Genomic DNA, 25,814 nt, shown 5'->3' with positions numbered 1-25,814 from the left:
TGGTAGTTTTGATTTGCATTTCTCTTATAATCAGCGATGTTGAGCATTTTTTCATGTGTTTGTTGGCCATCTGTATGTCTTCTTTGGAGAAATGTCTATTCAGGTCTTTTGCCCATTTTTCCATTGATTGATTGGATTTTTTTTGCTGTTGAGTTGTATAAGTTGCTTATATATTCTAGAGATTAAGCCCTTGTCAGTTGCATCATTTGAAACTGTTTTCTCCCATTCTGTAAGTTGTCTTTTTGTTTTCTTTTGGGTTTCCTTTGCTGTGCAAAAGCTTTTCAGTTTGATGAGGTCCCATGGGTTTATTTTTGCTCTAATTTCTATTGCTTTGGGAGACTGACCTGAGAAAATATTCATGATGTTGATGTCCGAGAGTGTTTTGCCTATGTTTTCTTCTAGGAGTTTGATGGTGTCCTGTGGTATATTTAAGTCTTTCAGCCATTTGGAGTTTATTTTTGTGCATGGTGTGAGGGTGTGTTCTAGTTTCATTGCTTTGCATGCAGCTGTCCAGGTTTCCCAGCAATGCTTGCTGAATAGACTTTCTTTTTCCCATTTGATGTTCTTGCCTCCCTTGTCAAAGATGAATGACCATAGGTGTCAGGGTTTATTTCCGGATTCTCTATTCTGTTCCATTGGTCTGTCTGTCTGTTTTGATACCAGTACCACACTGTTTTGATGACTGTGGCTTTGTAGTATTTCTTGAAGTCTGGGAGAGTTATGCCTCCTGCTTGGTTTTTGTTTCTCAGGATTGCTTTGGCGATTCTGGGTCTTTTGTGGTTCCATATAAATGTTTGGATTGTTTGTTCTAGTTCTGTGAAAAATGTCATGGGTAATTTGATAGGGATTGCATTGAATCTGTAGATTGCTTTGGGTAGAATGGCCATTTTCACAATATTGATTTTTCCAATCCAGGAACATGGAATATCTTTCCATTTCTTAACATCTTCTTTGATTTCTTTGATTAAAGTTTTATAGTTCTCGGCATATAGGTCCTTTACCTCCTTGGTCAGGTGTATTCCGAGGTATTTGATTTTGTGAGGTGCAATTTTAAAAGGTATTGTATTTTTGTATTCCTTTTCTAATGTTTCATTGCTGGTATACAGAAATGCAACTGACTTCTGAATGTTAATCTTATCTCCTGCCACTTTGCTGAATTTATTAATCAGTTCAAGGAGTTTTGGGGTTGAGTCCTTAGGGTTTTCTAGGTATAGTATCATACCATCTGCATACAGTGACAGTTTGATCTCTTCTCTTCCTATATGGATGCCTTTGATTTCTTTTGTTTGTCTAATTGCTGTGGCTAGGACTTCCAAAACTATGTTGAAGAGCAGTGGTGAGAGTGGGCATCCCTGTCTTGTTCCAGATTTGAGTGAGAAGGCTTTCAGTTTTTCCCCATTGAGGATTATATTTGCTGTGGGTTTATCATAAATGGCTTTGATTATGTTCAGGAATGTTCCCTCTATACCCACTTTGGCGAGGGTCTTGATCAGGAATGGATGTTGAACTTTGTCAAATGCTTTTTCTGCATCTATTGAGATGATCATATGATTTTTGACTTTTTTTTGGTTAATGTGGTGTATGATGCTGATTGATTTGCGTATGTTGAACCATCCTTGTGAACCTGGGATGAACCCAACCTGGTCATGGTGTATAATTTTTTTGGTATGTTGTTGGATTCGGTTGGCTAAGATTTTGTTGAGAATTTTTGCATCTATATTCATCAATGATATTGGGCGATAGTTTTCTCTTTTGGTGGTATCTCTGTCTGGTTTTGGAATGAGGGTGATGGTGGCCTCATAGAATGTCTTTGGGAGTATTCCTTCTTCTTCAACCTTTTGAAAGAGTTTAAGGAGGATGGGCACCAATTCCTCTTTATATGTTTGATAAAATTCACCTGTGAAGCCATCTGGTCCTGGACTTTTATTTGTAGGGAGTGATTTTATGACCTCTTCAATTTCATTTCTAGTGATCGGTCTGTTCAGTTGGTCTGTTTCTGCTTGATTCAGTTTTGGCAGGCTGTAAGATTCTAGAAAATTGTCCATTTCTTCCAGATTGTCAAACTTGTTGCCATACAGTTGTTCATAGTATTCTCTTATGGTTTTTTGTATTTCTGCTGTATCTGTTGTGATTTCTCCTTTTTCATTTCTAATTTTGGTGATTTGGGTTCTTTCTCTCCTCTTTTTAGTGAGTCTGGCCAGGGGTTTGTCAATTTTGTTCACCTTTTCAAAGAACCAGCTCTTGGTTTTATTAATTTTCTCTATTGTTTTTTGAGTCTCTATTTTATTGATTTCTTCTTTGATCTTTATAATTTCCTTCCTTCTGCTGACGTTAGGACTTTTTTGTTCTTCTTTTTCCAATTCGTTTAGGTGGAGGGTTAAGTTGTCAATTTGGGATCTTTCTTCTTTTTTGAACTGGAATTTTCTACTGCAAATTTCATTATACCTCAGAGAAAGAAATAGGAAATAAGGCAGAGAAATGCTCAGGCTTTTAATGGCAAGAAGATTTTGGCTTCAAAATGTACATAAGAGATAATTATGTCATGATTGACGAAGACCACAGAGAAGAATGACACATCTCCCCAAATGAGATAAAGATGTTAAATCAATAGTAGCCAAAACATTACTCCTCTGCCTGGGTTCCATGCAGAAATAAGTCATTAAAAGACAAGCCTCAAGTGTTTGAGGCAGGAGAAGTATAGGGAGAAGATAGCCTTCCTCTGATCGATAAGAGCCGGGGCAGGGAAAGGGAAGAAAGTCTGAGCTGAGGTTGCTGATGGTGATATTATATCCATCTCTGGGGACTAAGGCTCTAAGATGGGAAGATGGTACCCAGAGGGCTAAGCTTTGATCTGAAGTAACCATTAACTACATGTCAGCCAAGAAGCAAAATGCATAGCCTACAGGAATCCTCTATCTTGGGTCAGAAATTGGAGAATAGCATACTTGGGAGTACGGGAACAGTAGTAGAATGAAGTGGTTCTTTGAAACTTGGTACCAATTCTGGCTTTCCTATCTATGGATCAAGAAAATAGTCTGGTGGTTCTGTGTGTGTGTGTGTGTGTGTGTGTGTGTGTGTGTGTGTGTGTGTGTGAACATGCATGCTTAGGATACTGTTCCTTTTCTTTAAATACCTCTGCAAAAGCATGATAATTTTTCAAAAAAGTATTTTTAAAAACTAACAAAAAGTTACTAAAATTAACCCAGAAGCCATTCTATAGCAATTATTTAATGTTTCTAGAAATTCTATAAGGGTTTTAGGTTATTAAAAGAACTTAAAGAATCTCAGATAATAAAGATTAATTCAATATATGGCTGCACAAAATGAACTTGAGAAACTTAACTCTTTCAAAAGTATTATGGCAGCTTGTGTGATTTCTATTTCACATCCTTCATTGCTGTGTAAATTCTAAATATCTTCTTGGCCTTTGTCTTTTAAAATAAAAATGTGTCTCTGTGCTTTCCAGTTTATAATAACACTCTTGGTGAGTGATAATACACTCATCTTTGCTTCACACAGCAACTCATTTTCTTCTGCTCTCTTTGTCATCTCAAAAATGGGTAATATCTGTCTCTGAAGAAAAATACAGCATATAAAATATAAGTGCACTCTCGAGGGATTATCTGACAGTGTCTTGTGATAGATTATCCAAACAATACATATCACTGCTCTTATCCTTCATCATTAGATCAAATTCATCATTTACCCAGGGTTTATCTTTTCTGTGAAGAGTAAGTTCCAAAAGAAAGCAATAAACACCACTGCCATTTTGACATACATTACAAATGTCAGTGGGAGGTATGTCACATGCTAGCCAACAATGCCACTGAGATACTGCGCAAACAAAAACTGTAAACCAATGAATATTGCTTTTACTAATATTTAACATTCAATAAAATAAATGTATAGTTTATCTTATGTTAACTGAGAAAGCAGTATTATTCCTAAAGATCTCTGTAACCTGTCATATCTTAATCTGTTTTAGGATCAAGAAGAAAAGTACATATAACTAGTTTCCTTAATGCAATCTTTTGCATGTGAAAGTCCCACAAAGAGTCTAATTACTGCAATAGTTGAATAAGATGTGCCTGTAACATGACTTGTATGACTTGTATACAGGGATCTCGTATATTATTAAACTATCTTCATTTTGATGTTCAACATCTTTGAAATCACACTTTCAATTCAAAACCTATAATCGAATATGGCCAATCACAAAGCAGTCCATACAACAGTTAAGACATGCAATGTGACTGGTTCTTTTCAAAGAAAAAAATAATTGTACATGCTTTTAATACACAGTTATTTTAAAGGAAAAAACAATATTCATTTTCAAAAAATGTGAACTTTTAAAATGTTATTGGACCTTGTTATTTCTTTTCTTTTCTTTTTTTTTTTTGTCTTTTTGCCATTTCTTGGGCCGCTCTCTTGGCATATGGAGGTTCCCAGGCTAGGGGTCCAATCGGAGCTGTAGCTGCCAGCCTACACCACAGCCACAGCAATGCAGGATCCAAGTTGCATTTGGGACCTACACCACAGCTCACCATAACATTAGAATGTCTCTTTTGGGTAGCCCCAAAGCCTTGACAAACAAAGAATGCATGTGTATGTGTATGTAAATAAGTATATATTTACATACACACATCTTTATAGAATATTGCTTGGCTCCAAAGGAAATAATATTTACATCATCATAGCAATGAAGAGTTTACTAGTGTTCAATTTGTATAAACAACCAACAGAGAGAAACAAAAATTTAAAAATTCATTGCAGATTAGAACGTTATTTAATTGTTATCAATATTGAAAAATATAAAAGCACAGCTAACAGATTTTAAGAAGTGGAAGGAAGGAGAGGTAAAGGATGGAGGGCACTCAAATAGTAGATCTTACAAAGGAAAGACACAAGAGATAGTACAGTTCATGAAAATAAACATAGAGGCTTAACACATTAATTACTGTTAAGTATTTTATTCTATATACGAGGAAGAACAAAGATAGCGAAATAATTGTGTTTAGAGAGGAACAAGAAGGTTAAATTAGATCTAAATTTTCAACAAACAAAACAAGAAGTCAATAAATAACACCTAAAGGTGATGTCAGGAAATAAAATGGAAATATCAGTAATAACATTAACTACAAAAAGAAGCATAAATACGAATATTTTGAGATAGCTGCCCCTCAAAAGAAAAACTTGATGTAGCTAAAATGAATGCAGGACAGCTGTAAGCCTTTCTATGCAATTTGTTTCTTCCTTTGTTTTCAATCTACGTATAAGTAAAACGTTCAAAAATATTTTAAGAGCAAAAACCTATATGTCAAGCAGAGCTCCCCACTTATAAGAAGGAACCACAAAGAAAGTGAAAATCCATTTAACCTCTTACTGTAACCCTTCAGGCCACACCCCAGAAAACCCCTTAAAAAAACTGGGAACACCCGCTTGAGGCTCTAGTTCCTGCAACAAAGCAGGATGCTCCTGACATAGTTGTATACATATCTAGATAGATAAATATATACATACATATCTGCAGATAAAATTACATACAAACATATATGTGTATGTATGTTTAAGAGTGTATGAATAATGTAATCTATAATATATTTAACAATGTAATTAGCATCTCATATTTATATATAAATTATTATGCCTATGAAGCCAATTAAATGTACACACATTATAGATACATATTATACAGTCTAGTTAGATAAAATAATCACATACTGTGGAGGCTACTGTTATATAAGTGTATATTTCCAACTAAGTTTTACATTCTTTATAAAGGAGCTTATTTCTAAAATAGAAATTGCTATTTGCAAAATTAAAATGAGAAAATATAAGCTAAGCACACAATTCAGTTCCTAGCACGTAGTGCAAACTATTAAAATCTAAGTTACTTCCTTCTTACCTATGCTCATTAATAGGCACCAGGTCAGGACTGCATTATCAAATAACCTAATTTTAGTAAAACAAAACAGACTACTTGCAGATTACTGTGCAAGCTACCTGTGCAGATGACTGTCCTCTGCATCACTATAACTAAAAAAATGTTATTTGAACTTACATTTCATAATATGTTTGTAAGAACTGCAATCCCAACAACTGAATTATTGAATTATTTACCCTAAATTATTTTAATAATTTAAAATAAACATGAACACTATAATAAATTCAAGAAGTCAATTTTAAGTTGAAGAAAATTATCATGTCTACTTTACCAATGCATTCTTCCAAAAGACAAATAAAACACTCAGAATAAGAATTAAAATAATACTGTCACACTTCTTTAAATAAGAAATTTTACTGCTCTACATCACATATCTTCACAAATTGATAGCAACTTAGCAGTTGAAAAATGATGAATTTTGAAGTTTCATTTTTTGCTAAAAAGAAAAGAAAACTAAGTAGGCAGTAAAGATTTTTGGTTTAAATGATGAATCAAGTTATATGTGTATTCAGGTGGAACATGACAAGCGAAAAAGATAAGTTCCCTAATTATGCATTCTAGGGTCTCATTTTGCAAACCCAATAACAAGCAAATACATAAATAACTGCATGTAACAATGTATTTTTGTCAACTATTTGTCAACTATGTACTGTCAACAAAATAAAAAACTATTCTTTAAATAATAATAGTGACTCCCTCGAAATAAGATTGTATATGATTTATAGTTTATTATGATTTTCTTTATTTCCTATAATTTCTGAAGTTTTTAATAATACATTATTTTCTATTATGAAAACTACAGCTATTTAAGTCATAGATAATCTCATGATTTATCAAAATTAATTTACATATATGTCAACAAGTACATAGTTTTTCATAAAACAAGCTATAACCATTCAATATTTGTATGTGACCATGTCACGGTGAGAACACTATAGTTCAAAAAGGAGAAAAACACGTGTATTTCACCATGTAATATATATTTCACAACTGTAATTTCTTAGGTACTTAATATTATCTTCTCTATATGAGATATTACGAAAGCAAATTATGTGAATATGTGAAAGCAAAAATCACTAAGCAGTTGTCAAAAAACCCTGACTTTTATAACAGCCTTGACTCCAAATCAGATATTCTGAGCTCATGATATTTATGGGCCCTACATGACTTACTGTCCCATGGACTTCAGTAGAAGAAAGAAAAAGGATTATCATCTAAGGACTTTAGGAATACTGGGGAGGAGTTACCACTGAGGCATAGTGGATTAAGGATCTGACTGAAGGGTTGAAGGATCCATTGCTGCCACAGCTGTGGCTTGGATTAAATCCCTGGTCAAGGAACTTCATATGCCACAGGAGCAGCCATAAAATTAAAAAAAATATAAAACTGGGCATATCTTCTCCTTCTCTTACTAGTCATGGCACTATATTAACATCTTTCTCCTGGAAATCATAACTTTTTATCATCTTGGTAAATCACTGTGGTACACAGGTATGTTCCTTTCCCTAGAACACCAAGTACCCTAAGGATAGATACAGTGTTACCTCTAACTCATTTTGGTACCTCCTGAAACAGAGTTTCCCAATTGGTTTGCCACAAATGGGTTATGGCTACACCCAAAATATTGATACTTTTCAGACCCCAGGGCAGCCAGGAGAGGAGCAGGGATGCCTGAGTCCAGTGTCTGGTTTCTTCCCCCAGTGAAAAGCCTTGTCTGTTTACCTCAGTGAGCCATACAAGTATTTTATCAGAGTGCCATGGTATGGAAAAAAGTTAAGTAATGCTATCTAAAACTTCAAGTGTTGTGGTATGCTGTCCTCATAACTCCATGAGTAGACCACACACAATACACTGGGGTGGAGTTAAAACTCATTTGGTTTTCCAATAACCAATTGGTTTATGCCCTACTTTTGGTTCCTAAAAGCAAGATGACAAACACTGGCACAATACCTCTGGGCCTCATCACCCAAAAATCTGGTCTCTCATGAATTCTGAGTGTTTGTGTAAACAGCAGCCTGTGGCTCACAGACAATCCATGTGTGGGTAACAGAATTAGGCTATATTTGAAGTCTCCTCCTTTACCACAGACCAGGACTTTGGAAATATATTCAGACTCCCGAGAGGACCTATAGTCTCTCCCAACCCCACCCCCATCCCTCTCAAACAAGGTCTTCTGGGACTGATTTTTTTTTTTTTTTTTTTTTGGCACTTTCAGGCCAATAAACTCACTGTGCATGATGTCCTGCTCAGGCAGGTGACCATACAAGATGTGCCCCTTCTGGCCTTCTACTCTCTCTCATCTTCGCATATTTACCCCACTCTAAGTGTAGTCACTCCTTTTCACTGCGTGTTCAGGTCCATCCTATCTTACAGTAAACAAACTACCCTAATAGCCTCAACATGTTCATAAAGCACTGCCTTCATTTTCCTGCCTTAATTGAAACTGGATCTCCTCTCAAAGGCCCCACCATCTCACAACAAAAGACCCTTCATTTTCTCATACCATATAGATCCTAAGGTTAGTTTCTCTATTATCCTAAAGTGCAGTCCCATGTGTATAATAGTCAACTAGGCAGTTTTAGTTAGATGTACCTCAGACATCCAAATTTCATCATGTCAAAAATGAACTAATATTCTTTAGAATATGTACAATATTTAATATTCAGCAGAAACTTACTCTCATCTTGTCTTCTATTCCAAAGAATGAGAACACCATCAATCCTGCTGCTCAAGGCAAAAACATTGTTTCTTCTCTTGCTCTCACACACTACAAAAGGAATCAACCACCAATATCCACCAGTTTGCTTAATCAACAAATCTGTCCTGCCATTCCCTCACTACCCTGTTAACTTTTCTAGCTAAACTGTCTTTCTCTCTCACCGAGATCACTGGATTTATCCCTGACCTGGCATCATGCTTCAAGTTTTGCTTCATTTCAACTTTTTAAAATGATTTTTGTTTCTGTCTTTTGTCTTTTTAGGGCCATACCTGCAGCATATGGAAGTTTCCAGGCTAGGGACTGAAATGTAGCTGTAGATCACTGAGCTAGGCCAGGGATTGAACCTTCATCCTCATGGATACTAGTCGGGTTTGTTAACCACTGAGCCAAGATGAGTTTCTCTCAATTTCTTTTCAGGCACAAAGTTTATAAGCACAACCTCTTCAGTGGGAGCCTGAAGGGTTACCTTAGGAAAAAGTTCCAACTCTTTGTTACGACTTCAAAAGGATTCCACGGCCTGGCCCAGGTCAGCTATGGGCATTGCATGTCCTTTGAATGCTTCCATGGCCACAGTGAAAAGCTTTGGGCTGATTCCCAGATCTTTGCACGTGCCACTAGAGCTTCTCCTCTTCTTTATCCCCTCAAGCTTCAGCTTGGATGTCACTGATACAGAAGGGAGTTATCTCCCCCCGAAAAAAAGATTAAGTACATGCTTCTCTGCACTTCTTTAAAGTCTATACTGCTCTCATCAGAGAAGTTTTAACAATTGCTTTGCATTATTTTTCTCCCAACTGCTAGATTCTAAAGGCTTAGAATCTATGCCATAAATAGGCAGGAACTGAGTTTTGGTTTATTCATTGCCACAGTCAGTCAGCACACAGTATGTCTTCCAAAAAAATTTAGTAATCTGGAAAATCCAAAATTACATGGAGATTAAACAACACACTTCTAAATTAACAGGAGTCAAAGAAAAACAATACTCAGAGAATTTTAAAAATATTTTGAACCAAATGAAAATTAAAATACAACTTTCAAAACCTGTCAGATACAGTGAAAGCAATGCATAGAAGGGAATTTATAGCAATGAATGCATGTATTAAAAAAAGATGAGTTCCTTAGTGGCTCAGTGGATTAAGGATCCAGCATGGTCACTGCAATGGCTCAGGTCATTCTTGTGAAGTAAGTTAGATCCCTGGCCTGGGAATTTTCAGACCAGCCTGGCTACAGATGGGGCCAAAAAATAAGTAAATAAATAAATAAATAAATAAATAAATAAATAAATAAATAAATAAATTTAAAAACTGAGAAATCTAAAATGAATCATCTAAATATATGTACTTTAGGAAATTAGAAAAAAAAAGATCAAATTAAATCCAAAGTAAGTAGAAGAAAAGAAATAAGAATTAGAGCAGAGATTACTGAAATTGTAAAGGAAACCAATAGAGAAAATCAATAAAACTAAAAAAGGATTCTTTAAAAGGATCAATAAAATTGACAATCCTTTAGTCATGCTAACTAAGACAGAAGCCACAATACTAACATTGGAAATGAAATAGGGGCATCATTACAAGTGACATGGGCAGTAAATGGGTAATGAGTAAATGGGTAAAAAAGGAACAAATCTACACCCATAAAATGAAAAACCTAGAACATGGAACAATTATTTGAATGACATAATCTGCCAAAACTCACTCAAAGAAATAGACAATCTGAATAGACTTAAATCTATTAAAGAGATTAAATCAATAATTAATAACTTTCCAAACCACAAAGCACCAGGCCCAGATGAGTTCACTGGTGAATTCCACCAAAATTTAAGGAATAAATTACATCCATTATCTATGATCTTTTTCAGAGGATATATGCGGAGGGAATACTTCCTAAGCCATATACAAGTCCAGCACTGCCCTAACAATAAAACCAGAAAAAAACTACAGCCAAAGAAAAGTACAGACCAATATCTCTAGTGAATATAGACATGAAAATCTTCCAAAAATATTAGCAAATTAAATATAATAATGCATAAAAAGGATTACACATCATAATCAAGTGGGATTTATTCCAGATACAAAAGGTTGGTTCAACATCAAAAAATCAATCAATGTAACCCAGCACATCAACAGGCTAAAAAGAAAAATATCATATCACACATGAATGAGTAGATGCATAAAAAGCAACTGAAAAAATAACATCCAATCATGATAAAAAAAAAACTCTCAGTGAACTAATAGAGGGAGACTACCTAACTTGGTAAACTGGGAATAGAGGGAGAGCTACAAAACACTTCTAGTTCATATCATGCTTAATAGTGAGAGACTCAAAGCTTTCCTACTAAAAATAGAAACAAGGCAAGGATGTCCTGTCTCATCATTCTTTTCAACATCACAGTGTAAGTCTTTGCTAATACAGTTAGGTGAGAAAAAGAAATAAAGGATATAGAGATTGAGAAGGAATAAATAAAACTGTCTTTGTTCACAGATGACTGTCTATGCAGATAAGGCATAAAAATTGACCAAAAAAAGAAAACTGTTGGAACTAATAAGCAATTATAGCAAGATTTCAGGACACAAGATTAATACACAAAAGACAATAACTTTCCTATATAACAAAAATGGACAAGTAAAATTTGAAATTAAAGATATTATATTTACATTAGCACCCCTGAAAATGAAATGCTTAGGTATAAATCAAACTAAAGATGTACAAGATCTACATCAGGAAAACTACAAAACTGATAAACAAAAATCAAAGAACAATATATATATAGAGAGATATTCCATGTTCATGAATAGGATTACTAAATATCATCAAAATGTCAATTTTTTATAAATTAATCTATAGATTTAGTGCAATGCTAAGTAAAATCCAGGCAAGGTAATTTGTAGTTACTGAAGCACTAATTCTAAAATAAATATAGAGCTACAAAAAATGCAGAGTAGCTACATACCATTGAAGAAGAAAACAAAGTTGAAAGACTGACATTACACATCTTCAACACACTATAAAGTACAGTAAGACAGTATAGTATTCACAAAAGAATAAATAGATGAATGAAACAAAATAAAGATCCTAGAAATAGATCCACATGAATATAGTTAATTGATCTCTTATAAAACAGCAAAGGCAAATACCATGAAGCAAAGATAGTCTTTTCAACAAACGGTGCTGAAAAAACTGGACATCCACCAAAAACGTATCTAGACAAAGACATTACACCCTTCAGAAAACTTAATTCAAAATGGGTCACAGACTTAAATGTAAAACACAAAACTATAAAACTTCTAAAAAAATAACACAGGAGAAAACGCAGATGACCTAGAGTATGATATGCATTTTTATATGCAGTATCAAAGGCATGATCAATGAGAGAAAAAAATTGATAAACTAGATTTCATTAAATCTAAAAGCTTCTGCTCTGCAAAAGACAAGGAGAAGAGAGTAACACAAGCCACTGACTGGTAGCAAATATTTGAAAGCATACATTTTATAAAAGACTGTCATCCACAATATACAAAGAACTCTTGAACTTTATAAAAAATCCAACAACCCAGTTAAAAAAATTACCAAAGACCTTAACAAATCCCACACAAAATGAGATAGACAGAGTGCAAATAAAAATATGAAAAAAAACTCCACATCATATGCCATCAGGAAAATGCAAATTAAAACAACGAGATACCACTGCACACTAATTTGAACAGTTAAAATCCAGAACACTGACAACACTAAATGCTGATAAGTTCGTGAAGCAAACAATCTGGTGGGAATGTAGTATACTACAGCCACTTTAGAAAATATTTTGGCAGATTCTTACAAAACTAAACAAAGTCTTAATATACAATTCAGCAATCACATCCCTTGGACATTTGGGTAACCATTTTTTATTCAAAAGTGTTGAAAACAAATAGCAACACAAAAACCAGAACAGAGATGTTTATAGTAGCTTTGTGCATAACTGCCAAAACTTGGAAGCAACTGAGATGTCCTTCAGTAGGTGACTGGACAAATAAACTGTGGTACATCCAGACAATGGAGTGATACTCAGCACTAAAAATAAGTTATTTAACCAAGTAATATGCATGGAGGAAATGCATATTACTAAGTGAAAGAAAGCAATCTAAAAAGGCTACAAGCTTGGGATTTCCTGTCGTGGCTCAGTGGTAACGAACCCGACAAGGATCCACAGGGAAACAGGTTCAATCCCTGGCCCTTCTCAGGGGGTTAAGGATCCAGGGTTGCCGTGAGCTGTGGTGTAGGTCGCAGATGCTGCTGAGATCCTGCGTTGCTGTGGCTGTGACGGAGGCCAAGGGCCATGGCTCTGATTCAACACTTATCCTGGGGATCTCCATATCCCATGGGTGTGGCCCTAAAAAGCAAAAGATAAAAATAAAAAGGCTACAAGCGATACAGTTGCAACTACATGACATTCTGGAAAAGGCAAAACTATAGTAACAGGAAGATCAGTGGCTACCTGGAGCTGGGGATAGGGATAGGGAGAGATGAAAAGGTGATACACAGAGGATTTCTAAGGTAGTAAAAATATTCTGTATGATACTATAATGATGGATACATTTCATTATATTTTTGTTCAACCTCTGTAATGTATAACACCAAAGGTGAACCAAATGTAAACTATGAACTTTGACGATTATGACAGGCCAACAAAATTTCATCAATTGTAATGAATGTACTATTCTGGTGGGAGATGATGATAATGGAGGAGGAGGCTATGCGTGTTTTGGGGGAAAGGTTATATGAAAAATCTGTGTACCTTCTTCTCAATTTGCTGTGTGCCTGAAGCTGCTCTAAAAAAATTAAGTCTCAAAAATACTGAAAATCTATCTTAGAGCCATTAAATTGATGTCGAACTTTATTAGATAATATAACAATTTTCTGTATTATGAGTAGATGTTACCTGAATATTAAATTTGCTATTTAGTTATCTAATATACTAATAAAAGATAATATATTAATTAAAATATAAGAAAAATTATTAGTTAAATTAAACTAGATAACATTAACCTTAAGATTTTTAACTATAGGAAAAATGAATCATTTAAAGTGAGGAAAAAAGATACAAACCAAAAACATTTTGTTTAACAAAGACATAGGCTCCTAAGAGATTGTTGTCAAAACCTACAAACACGTCTTAGTAAAAAAACTGTCACCAGATTCTTAGTCAAGTGTACTTTTATTTACCGCATTACAAAATCATACAGAACACTCCACCAAGAACGGAACAGTGGCATCAGCTAGTTATACACAAATATAGTACATGACGTACAAATAAATTAGAACTTGACGTTTTCATTCATCATTTAGAAGGATCTAGGTCAAACAGTTATTATTTCTTATTTATTTGATATTAAACATAAATCAAACTGTCTTGGCTTCCTAGTGAAGGCAAAATGCTTAAATTTTTGTATTAGGAGTATGTCGCAAGACTGGAAATTTATCACTTTTTTTGTCAAGCTAATGTGATAGTTTTGATAGGGAGAAAAATAATTGTCCACGAACACTTCATTTTTATATTAATTTTACTGTTTTAAAATGAGTTTTAAAACCCCAAAATTCATAATTAAAAAAACCCCACAAAATGACATTCATATTTAAAATATAATTTAAGCTAAAAATTAAATACATTTATAAAGAAATGAAAATTATACATTTTCTGCAATAAAAAATTAATTCAAGAGCGCTTCCTAAATTTTCATACCATTAGATGAACTAGATTAAAAAAAGTTATTGCCAAGTAATCAATTTTAAATTAAGCATATTTTCCCTCCTTTGGTATTTCTAGAAATTTAAAGTTCTAAGAGCATGTGTATATATTACAATAATCAAAATGTTTAACACCTAAGGGAACAATTAAAGAATACTGCCTTTGCTCAAAGAAAAGATATTAAGGTAGAAAAATTCCCAATCCTAAATGATATAGAGCAATCTGCAATGTACCACAATTTCAATGATTATCTAGGTTAGAGTAAATTAAAGAAAAAATGCACACTAAAATCCCATAACAAAGCACCCAGTAATGACTGATTTGTACCTTAGAGTTCCACTGTACTGTGTGCTTGGACTTGTTAAACCAACAGTATTTTTGAATATCCTAATGGGGCTCCAGAAAGTATAGAAACTGTTAAAGGTCTTAGGAAGATACTGCAAAATAAAGCTGAAATGATACAGAGGCACATATAATTGAATATCTGAAGAGCTTTAGTAAAAAGCAGTGGTAGGCATATTCTGTGTATCTTAGAGATAAATCTAAGGGAGGCTGGGAGCAGAGTCTGTAGAACAAAATAAAGCAGATACCTGACTTTCTACCCTGAAGTGAATGGGATTGCCTCATGAATAGTAAATATTCTTCCCTTGAAAATGACCACAATGAAAGGTTGCTGCTTTAGGTTGAAGTGATAGAGACTGATTCTTTCTCTCACAAATGCTAACAAAATATTTTCTATGTACTCATAATTACTACAATTACCTTGTTATGTTAACAAACCCCCCTAAACTTACTGGTTTAAAACAACCATGTATTATCATTGCTTATGGCTGACTGGACTCAGGTGGGTTGGCGCTCATGCTGTGTGTCTTTTGGAGTTATAATCAGACTGCATTTGGGGCTGGAGTTATTTTAGGCCTTGACTGGCTGAATGTTCAAGAAGGCTTCTTCAATCACATGTCTGGCTACCTCAAATGGGATGGCTGCACAGCTGGCCTAGCCTCTTTATCTCTTTTCTCTATGTGGACTCTTCATATGGCAAGCTTCCTCACAGGACAACAGTCTCAGGACTGTCAAATTTGTTACATGGTAGTCTTTTCCCCCAGGTAATATTTAAGAGACACTTCCAGAAACTGAAGAATGATATTTGGAGTACCACATGTTCCTGTTGTATTAATTTACCCTGTCATCTTTCAGCTCACTCTCAAGCATCCTTTTTAAACAACCTAATTTATCAGAAACCTTAATTATAAATGAATTTGCTGCTATAAGTACCTAGTTTTAAAACTAATCTTTTTATTTTTATTTATTTATTTATTTATTTATTTATTTGTCTTTTGCCATTTCTAGGGCCACTCCCATGGCATATGGAGGTTCCCAGGCTAGGGGTTCCTACGCCAGAGCCACAGCAACACAGGATCCAAGCCACATCTGCAACCTACACCACAGTTCAGGGCAACGCTGGATCCTTAACCCACTGAGCAAGGCCAGGGATCGAACCCGCAACCTCATGGTTCCTAGTCGGATTTCGTTAACCACTAAGCCACGATGGGAACTCCTAAAATTAATCTTTTTAAATCATACTTTAAAAAAAAAGTAAATAACTTTGAATAGTATATGTAATTTTCTTTATAATTTTAAGAAAGTTGTTAAATTTTCAATATGACAAATTAAGTTAGGAAATATATATAAAATACACCTAGTACAATACCTAGCATACTATGTGCTCAAGTGTTTTAGTTAGTATCTACATACACACATAAATACATATACACACAGACACAACAATAATTTTCCTAGGAATAAAAACCATTATTGGATATTTTATCCACTATTGGAACAATATTTCAACAACCTTATACTCCAAAAATTTGGAAATAGTACATAATCTTATGGATAGCACTACAAACATAGGAACATTTCAGTATAGTGTATAGTATGTGTATGAGCTTCTGTAGAAGAGCATAGCATTTTTTTCTAGAATACATATTTAAGAAAATGCAATAAGAATGGTAACAATATTAATCTGTTCTTTTATGCTTCAGTAAAATCATTAACACTCTTGTATCAACATATTAATTAACAGCATTATCCAAGATAACCCAATAGTATCTGATATCATAGATTGAAAAGATCCTCATATTACAGATATTTATGAACCCAGTACTGTAAGCCTAATACTCTAGATCTTTAAAAATATCAATTTAATAATAACTTTTAATTAACCTTCTAATTTATTCTTTGTGACACTATTGTTTACCTCACCTTCTTGGATCTACGTCCTCTTGTTAAGATATTTTTTTCCTACTCTTACATTTTATGCATGGTGTTTCCTTTTTATTCCACAATCTCATTGTGATGTAGTATCAATCTCAGACTTTAGCTACTAGCCCTTCTCCAAAAAAGGGTGAGTCTGGAGGCCAGTAGGGAAGGGAATAAACTAGTGGAAAGTAAAGAGCCAAAATAAAAATAAGTATTAGTGCTTCCAGATGTCACTCTTAAGTAACTTAGAGAAGTTAATATGGAAAGTAGGCTAGGATTTATTAAGGGCATAAAAACGATAAAATTTTGATTCTTAAAGGTTTAGTGAGGTGCTGAGAGCAACAATGCTAAGGTATATATGATTTCTAAACTCAAGATTTTTCTGTATAACATAATACTCTTCAATCCAAATAAGGTAATTATAATGTATATTTTATGTAATTAAAATCCAATGTTTTGAGTTATTCTGGTTTATAAAATTATCCCATAAATCACCTAAATATAAATTATAAACATTAATATATGGCTAAATAAAATAATGTGCATTAATATCCCAAAGTTAGAAGTTTAAAAACAAGTGAAATAATATTACTCTTCTTCCTAAGGATAAAAATCATTTAATCTAGCATCAGAAATCCTCAGAACTGGTATTCTCTCATCTTCCTTGGTATCCTCCATTCCTTCCCACGGCCTCCCACAATGAGAATGAATGAAAGGATAAAGTCAGAGCAGCCTTTTCTTCAACTACTAAATCTCTACTGTCTGATTCATAATAAGAAGTAGAAAAAAAACTGAAAAATGGGAGACTATTGAAAAAGATTAAAAATGCTATATATAGTAATCCATTATATACAAATATATGTATTAACATATGCTATACACATACTAATCCACTATTTTGGGCTATTGATTAAAAAAAGGAACTTAAACCTCCCTTGTGATTACTCATAATTTTATTTCACCTTATACCTCCATTAGTTATTCAAATCTAAAGTTCCTTTTTCACATTACTTCAATACCTACAATTCCTATATTAACCAAGTAAATGCACTTCCCAAACCCATCCTTTTCTTTCTCATCTTTTCCAGGGCAATTCTAATCAATAGTTCAGTTTATCCACTGAGTATAAAATAGTTTAATTCCAATTAGTATAATGTTATTCCAAAGACATGCAGAATGGGAATCTTGATTGCTAAAATTAAATACTGGACTCAGCAATATATTAAACTACATCTTCTGAAGGATTCCTCTGTTGAAAAACAACCAAAATCCAAGTAAATCATAATTTTATTGCATTGTTACACTCAAGAGAAGTTGAAGAAGGCAAATTCAAGGGAAAATAGCTAATTAACATATGAGTTATAAACAGTAAGCACATACAAAAAAATGTATTGCCATGATGACAAATGCTGAAATAGAACTGCAATCTAGAAACTAAGCTGTAGGCTAGTCATAAAACAAAGACATAAAATCATAGAAATTGTTTAAATAAATTAAAAGTATACACAAGCAAATGCAAGCAACAAGAAATTATCAAGAATTATGAAATATGGTCTTAACCAAATGTAGCCTTTAAAAGTAAAAGACAAATTTGTTCACATATAAAAACACAAAGGATGGATTAAAAAAGATTGATAAATACAGAGAATTAGAAGATAAGAATGAAGACATTCTAAGAATGCAGCACAAGGAAAGAAGAATATAAAAAATATAAAAGGGGTTTAAGTATGGAAGATAGAATGATACAGTATAACCTACACCTAATTATAGACATGGAAGGAATAAATTTTTTAAAATGAAGGAAAAGTAAAACTCACTGCAGTAATGAATGGGAAATTTGAAAAGTGAAAAAACAAAACGAAAAAAAACACCTGCTACCCAAACATAGGAATCATAACATATCCATGAGATAAACTAAAAAATATATCTATTATGGTGAAACTCCTGGACAAAAAAAAAGGGAGGGCAAAGATGAAATCTTAAAAAAGTCAGAAAAATTACATGAATAAATATGTAGATAAATCCATATATGTATGTGTGTAAAAAAATATTAGACATAAAATATAGTATTAAATTTGATTTAAAATGTATTTAAATTTTTTAAAGAAAAAAGAGAAAGAAAAGATTATTACAAATGATGTTTCAATTCATCTAGTTGATATAATTCTAAACTTAGCATCTATTAAAATAGCTTAAAAGGTATAAAGCAAAAATTGATTAAAGAGTAGGAAAAGACTGAAAAATCCATCAATTTACTCAAGTATTGATGTTACCCAAGATATAGATATAGAAGATCTGAATATATGAAAATAAAACTTATTGAAATATATATGAAATTCTGAACTCCAAAGTTAGAAAATACACATTCTTCTGAAGTACACACACTTAATAAAAATGGAACATAAAGCATTTTTACTAAGAGGATAAAAGTTAATCTGATAAAACAGAAATATTTGAAAAAGAGTGGGTTGAAACAAATAGAAGATAATCCTCGCAAAAGTAATTCTCCCAAAGTAAGTGATCAAAGTTGGGAGTACCCATCTTGGTTCAGAGGTTAACCAACCTGACTAGTATCCATGAGGACATGGGTTGGAGGCCTTGCTCAGTGGGTTAAGGATCCAGAGTTGCCGTGACCTGTGGTGTAGGTCACAGATGCAGCTCAGATCCCACATTGCTGTGGCTGTGGCACAGGCCGGTGGCTACACTCCAATTGGACCTCTAGCCTGGGAACCTCCATATGCTGCAAGTGTGACCCTAAAAATACAAAAAAAAAAAAAAAAAAAAAAGTTGATCCACAGCTGAGCATGATGGACCAGGATTCCTTTCCCTTTTGTTCATCCATTAGGACACTGTCTTGATCTGTCTGTCTAAACGGTCAAAGATGGGTTACAGGCATACCCTTGTTCCATACAAATTGAAGAAAAATGAGTATAAAACAGTTCAAGCCTGATGCTCCTTTAGGGACTGGGTCATGTATCAGTGTAATATAATAAGAATCACAGTCTGTCAGTGGTATATAAGAAGAAGCATTTAAATCTGGCTTGTGGGTCAGATGGAGGTCAGCTGATACGGATGGAACCTAGTTATGACAGCACTGATCCTTATGTCTTTCACTGAACCACAGACTAGTTGAGACCTGTTTTTCCAATGTCCATGGCAGAGGTACAGGAGAGCAAACCAAAATGTGCAGCACATACAATCCTGTTATGTTAGAGAATCAGGTTATGATTGGCCAAAACAAGTACATAATTAAGCTCTGTATTAATGATCAAAGTAGTACCTTCCTTGAAAATGAGGGGAAGGTACAAACATTTCTGAAAAATAACTTAATAGTCACACACCAAGTGCACATTCCACTGGCAAAATTTAGTGTCTGGTCACACATAGGTATAAAGGAGGTTGAGAAATAAAAGGTCTAACTACATGACTAGCCACATGATGAAAACTATAAAATAAAGAAAAGATATTTTGCTGGAAAACTAGCGATTTCTGCCACAGAAACTCCCAACATTTTTCAGTAATTTCTTTTGTACAAATTATGCATTCTGACCATAATTTATTTCAACTAGAAACATATAACAGCCAAAAAAGATAACTTCAAATACATGCACAGGTAAATTTGAAAATATCCTCTAAATAAACCATCAAAAAAAAGAAAACATAATGAAAATCTTAAAACACTTAAGACTGAATAAAAATTAAGCTGCTATATACAAACCTGCAGGATGAACTTAAAATAGAATCTAGGGGAAAATCTATGGTGTTAAAGATTTAGAATGGTGAAAAGGTCAAAAATTAATAAACTATGACTCCTACTTAAGAAGTGGAAAAAGAAACAAAGAACAATACCAAAGAGTGTAGACAGAAGGAAATTATAGCAATGAAAGCACAAAGTAATGAAAAGAAAAGACATATAATAGAGAATTTAAAACTCAAAAGTTAGATCGTTGAAAATACCAATAAAATTCAAGAAGACAGATGAAAGGTGGGAAGAATTTGGAAGAGAGAACTCTAAAGAGGGAAGAAGATAAAGAGATGTCAAATATAAAAAGACAATATCACTATAGATTCATTAGAGATTAGAGAGATTTATTCATTGATAAAAATGCTACAAATATTTTAATGTTGGTAAATTTAGAACTTGGACAAAATGGTCATCTTCATGTAAATATATTACTTTGAAACTTACCAAAATTGATTCAAGAAGAAATAACCTCTACAGTTCTATTACATTAAAAAATCTGAATTCATAATATAAAATATTCCCAGAAATATATAGCAGCTCCTATTAGTTTAACCTAAGATTTCTACTCAGACATTTAAAGCACAGGTCTTCCATATTATAAAAACTCTTTCAAAGAAGAGAAAAAGAGGGAATATTCCACAACTCATTAATGATATCAAAATTATAAAAAGGCAATGCCTAAAAAGGAAAATTAAAGGCCAGTTTTATTCATGAAATTGAAATAAGCATCCTAGAAAAAAACAGTGCACTAGATCCAGTGATATACAAATCATAATACATGATGTATGTTAGTTTTATTCCAAGAATGAAAGAAAATGTTACATTACAAAATCCATAATGTCATTTTCCACATTAAAATGTTAATGAAGAAAATAATCTCAAAAGCAGAAAATTCAATATTCATTTATCATAAAAATAAAAGATTAACACTTAAATATGATTTTAAAACTTGCCATTCATTTATGATAAAACAATTAATACTAATTCAGGATAAAACACAAACTTAGCATATGTGCACATAAAGGAAATACTTTTAACCCAATAAGGAATACCTACCAAAGATTTAAAACAAACATTATTTCTCGTGTTGAACCATCAGAAGCATTCCCTCCAAAATAAAAAAACAGGATAAGAGTGCCTATTCCAACCCTTTCAATTTATATAGAGGTCCTAGACAATGCACGAAGATAAGAAATAGAAATAAAATTTTCCGGGATTAGAGAAGAAAAAAATCACAGCTATATTGTTCATAGATAATATCATTATTCATACGATGCCAGCTTTAGTAAGATCAGCCCAAAGAGAGAGAATGAAATTTAAATATAGGGACCTTGCTAAATTTACAATAGAGAGTTTAGCAAAGGTCCCTGTATTTAAGAGCAACTCAGAGTAATCGATTTTATTTCTATATGACAGCAACCAATAGAATGCGCAGTTTTCAGTTATTCATTCATTCAAACATGAATATTTATGGAATACTTACAATTGGCCAGACTGAGGATATAGCAATGAATAAAGCAGATAAATATTCCTGCTCCCATGGAGCTTACATTCTAGTGCAGAAGAGATACAACAGACAAGTTAATAAGTAAAACATAGGATGTAGGAGAAAGATATGTAAGAGATCTTAAGTGGAAAAAAAAAATCAAAGGAGGAAAGAGATCTAGGAAAGAAAAGGGAATGAGGGGAAGCATTAAATTTTAGATTGGGTGGCTACGGAAGGTCTCTGTAATAGGAGAAATTTAATTAAAGTTTTAAAGGAGTTTGAGAGGATGAGCCATTCAGATATCTGAAGGAAGACAACTCAGGCAGAGAAAACCTCAAGTGCAAAAGCCTGAAAGCAGGGCATGCCTGGAGTGTTTTACAAACAAGGAAAAGGCTGGTGTGGCTGCAACTGAGTGAAAGATGGGAGAGTAGCTGGAAATGAGGTCAGAGAGATACAAAAAAAAGGGCTACACTACATATGGCCACAGACTCTATAAGTTCTCCTATAGCTCTGGAAAGGACAGGAAGCCACCAGAAAGTTTTCAACAGAGAAACGTTATGGTAGATTTATGTTTTAAGAGGATCAGAGTAGCTAGAGTGCTGCTGTGTTCAAAGAAGCCTGGAGGAAAATAAAGAAAAAAAAAATGGAAAGATCAGTTAGGAGGCTATTGCAATAATTCAGGCTAGATGATAAGAGAAAAAAAAAAAAAAAGATGGAAGAGTGGATATTTTTTAAAGATGGAACCAAAATAATTTCTTTTCATATCTGATGCAAAATGTGTAAAAGATAAATGACTTAAAGATAACTCCAGAGATTTTTGGTTAGGGAACTGGAAGGGCAGAGTTTCTGTTAATTAAGATAAGGATATTGAAGGAGATAGAGCTTTAATGGGGAACCGATGTCTAATGGCAAGGTACAAATAAGCAGTTGGATATATAAACTAGAGTACAGAAAAGAGATCTCAGCTGAAGGCACAAATTAATGAGTCACTAATATACAGGTAATTTAATTTAAAGCCATGAGTCTGGGTGAGATGATCTAGGGAGTAACAGCACCAAAGAGAAGATGTCCCAGAACTTCGCTCCAGAACACCTCAACAAAGAGGTTGGGGATATGAGGAGCAAATAGCAGAGGATATGAAAAATTATGAGTTACTGGTAATAACAAGGCCAAAAGTGAAGCAAGTGGCTGAGAATGGATGGAGAACAGGATCTCTTAAATGAGAGGATGCTGAGGAATAAAAGTTCAAAGTGTTAGAAGGATCATCCACGTCAATTTATAAATAAGAATTACGGCAGGAATGATTTTTACAAAAGTGATGATGTCATGGTGATTTTTTTAACCAAAAAAATAAATAAATAAATAATCTGAGAAGTGCCTGTAATACATAGTTACTATTGAGTGAGATAATCTGATGATGTGAGATTTAAGGCAAGGTGGACTCATGAATGAGGTAGGAGAAGAGAGTGAAAGTAGCACGGAGAGCAAAGGGGACAAGTACGGGACCTCTAAGTCCAGTACTACGGTTGAGTGGAAGCAGAGTGGAGTACCCCTGACGGCTTTAGGTCATGGTATGCCAGAGCTGTCTCAGAGGAGCTGACCACAGACATCTCTTCTCAATTTCACCTTTGGTGAAGTAAGACGGTAGTTTGAATGGCTATGGCATAAGTATTCATAGCACAGAAACTGAGAAATACTACAAATCAAGGCTTTTTCCCCAAAAAGAGCTGATTATTAAACATTTACCAGAATCTTCCTCACATCAGGAAGAACTATAAGCAGGGAAAAGCTAAATTTTAATTAGCACAGAAAGTGAACGGAACATTCACAGTAGAAGTTGATAATACAGAGGACTGTGCTCATCAATGATCCTGAGTTCCAGAGAAAAAGATTCGGGAGTCAGGAAAGGAGAAGAAGAGATTGGGTCAGAAAAAGTGACATGAGGAGCCTCAAGGAGGATTAGAGTTCTGGAATAAATGATGAACTAGGCGTTCTAGGCTCTTTATGAAGACTAAAAAGAACAAAATAAAACAGGTGCTGAAGAAAAAGACTGGGGAAGAGGCCAGAAACAAGTGTTGCTCAGATTCTCCCCTTTGGCTCCTGCTGACAGAGGCACGAAGACTGGTAGATGGGTGGTCTTATTCTGAGCACTTGGGCGCTCTGTTGTCTCCTGCCAGTGATGTCCTGCGGAGGTGTGATCTTATTCCGAGTTTTAGAGTTCCCTCTCCACTCCTGATGATGGAGGTGTGGAGTTGGACAGAGGGCTGATCTTGCACTGAGCTCACAGGCACCCTCTTGGCTTCTGTTGAAGGAGGCCTCAAAGCCGACAAAGGGACAAGTTATTTAAACTACTTGTAAATATCATTTACAATAGCAAAAATTATAAGGTACTTAGAATTATACTTAACAAAAACATGTACAATATCTATATGAAAGAAGTATAAAAATGTTATCTGAAAGGCATTTTGTAAAATCCAAATAAATGGGGAGGTAAACCATGTTTATTCATGCACTGAAGGACTCAATATCATAAAGATGCTAGTTATCTCTCCATCAATCTAGAAAACCAAAACTATGCTAATAATGTTCTCAAGAAAAAATTTTTTAGGAATTTAGCAAGCCCATTTAAAAATTTATGGAGAATTATAGAATAGCTAAAATACTTCTGAATAACAAGAATAACGCTGAGGGAATTGACCTAAGATATACTTACTAAAAACTGTTATATTTTAAAGCACAGTATACTAAATGAATATCACTTATATGTGGAATCTAAAAAAGTTACACTTTAAAAAAAAATGGAGAATATGGTGGCTACTCTTAGATGGGAGGTGGAATAAGCTATGATGTTTAAGGATACAAATTTATATAATAAGTAGTAAATAAGTCATAGAGATCTAACGCATAGTATAATTAAAATAGACAATAATATTGTAGTATAATAATGTAATGTGATAATTACCACAATCTTGACAAATTAAAATACATAAACGTATCAAAGTAAAACACTACATACCTTAAACTTACACACTACAACTCACATTTACTCAAAAAAATATGGTTCTGACACAGAACTAAACAAATTGACCAATGGAGCATAACGTCCAAAAGCAAACCCAAGTATACACAGAGACTAGTTAAATGACAGATCTGGTACTTGCAGACCACTGAGAAAAAGAAAAACTGTATAATAAACTGTGCTTGGATAAGCAATTATTTAAGTGAAAGCAAGTGAAACTTGATTCTTAACTATACTCCACATAAAGAAAATTCAATTTCAAGGTAAATGAATTTGAATTCAATTTTGGGGCAATTTCAATACTACAATTGGAAAGTACAATTTTATGATGAGACATCCCATTGAGATAAGATAGAGGACACTTATTTCTTCCCCTACTCTTTCCTACTAAGAACTATAGGCCATGAAAATAGTACAAGACACAATGAAAGTAGAACTTCAAAATTTGGAAATAAGGTTAACTAGTTCAAGATACCAAAACTGAAGGAACAGCACAGCAGGAGGATATTTTACTTCTATCTCCCAAACATAAGTTTAACTCAGGTCAGACTCCTAATCGAAAAACAAAAGGTAGTGAATTCTCTGACCATAACCAAATCAAACCAGAAATCAATAACAAAAGAAAACAAGAAAATCTCTTAACCATATGGAAATTAAACAACACACTTCTAAATAATCCATAGGTCAAAGAGGAAATCTCAAATAAAATAGAAACAAAATACATAGAACTGAATGAAAATGAAAGTAACATATCAAAATAAGTGGTATGCAGCTAAAGCAGTGTTGAGAGGGCCATTTACAGCACTTTTATGCTTACATTACAAAAGAGTAATTATTATCTCAAGTCAATAATTTGAGTTTCTAATTCAAAAATGTTGAAAAAAAGAACATACGAAACTCAAAGCTGGACGAAGAAT

General features: G+C 33.7%; 1 protein-coding gene across 21 annotated transcripts in view; it reads right to left on the bottom strand.

The window, feature by feature from the left end:
• The window catches only part of SPAG16 (sperm associated antigen 16), a 959,311-nt gene that overhangs the window by 862,521 nt on the left and 70,976 nt on the right, over positions 1–25,814 (bottom strand). For 4 of the 21 annotated variants that reach the window (XM_084999015.1, XM_021076088.2, XM_084999020.1 and 1 more), the window contains one exon: positions 20,716–24,194. The exons of 13 other annotated variants lie outside the window; for them this stretch is intronic. In XM_084999015.1, the coding sequence (XP_084855141.1) occupies positions 23,958–24,194 (237 nt within the window). In that variant the 3' untranslated portion in view covers positions 20,716–23,957. Of the gene's footprint in view, positions 1–20,715; positions 24,195–25,814 lie in introns of those variants that run through there. 4 more of the 21 variants (XR_014829285.1, XR_014829286.1, XM_084999022.1 and 1 more) reach the window with 3 other exon arrangements.

Source organism: Sus scrofa, chromosome 15 (assembly GCF_054392235.1).
Source record: "Sus scrofa isolate SSC_HxYL_T2T_F1_AM1 chromosome 15, Sscrofa_HxYL_maternal_Yorkshire_Landrace_v2.0, whole genome shotgun sequence".
Taxonomy (NCBI): Eukaryota; Metazoa; Chordata; class Mammalia; order Artiodactyla; family Suidae; genus Sus; species Sus scrofa.
The sequence above is the reverse complement of the archived record's forward strand: the minus strand, read 5'-3'. Positions and strand labels throughout refer to the sequence as shown.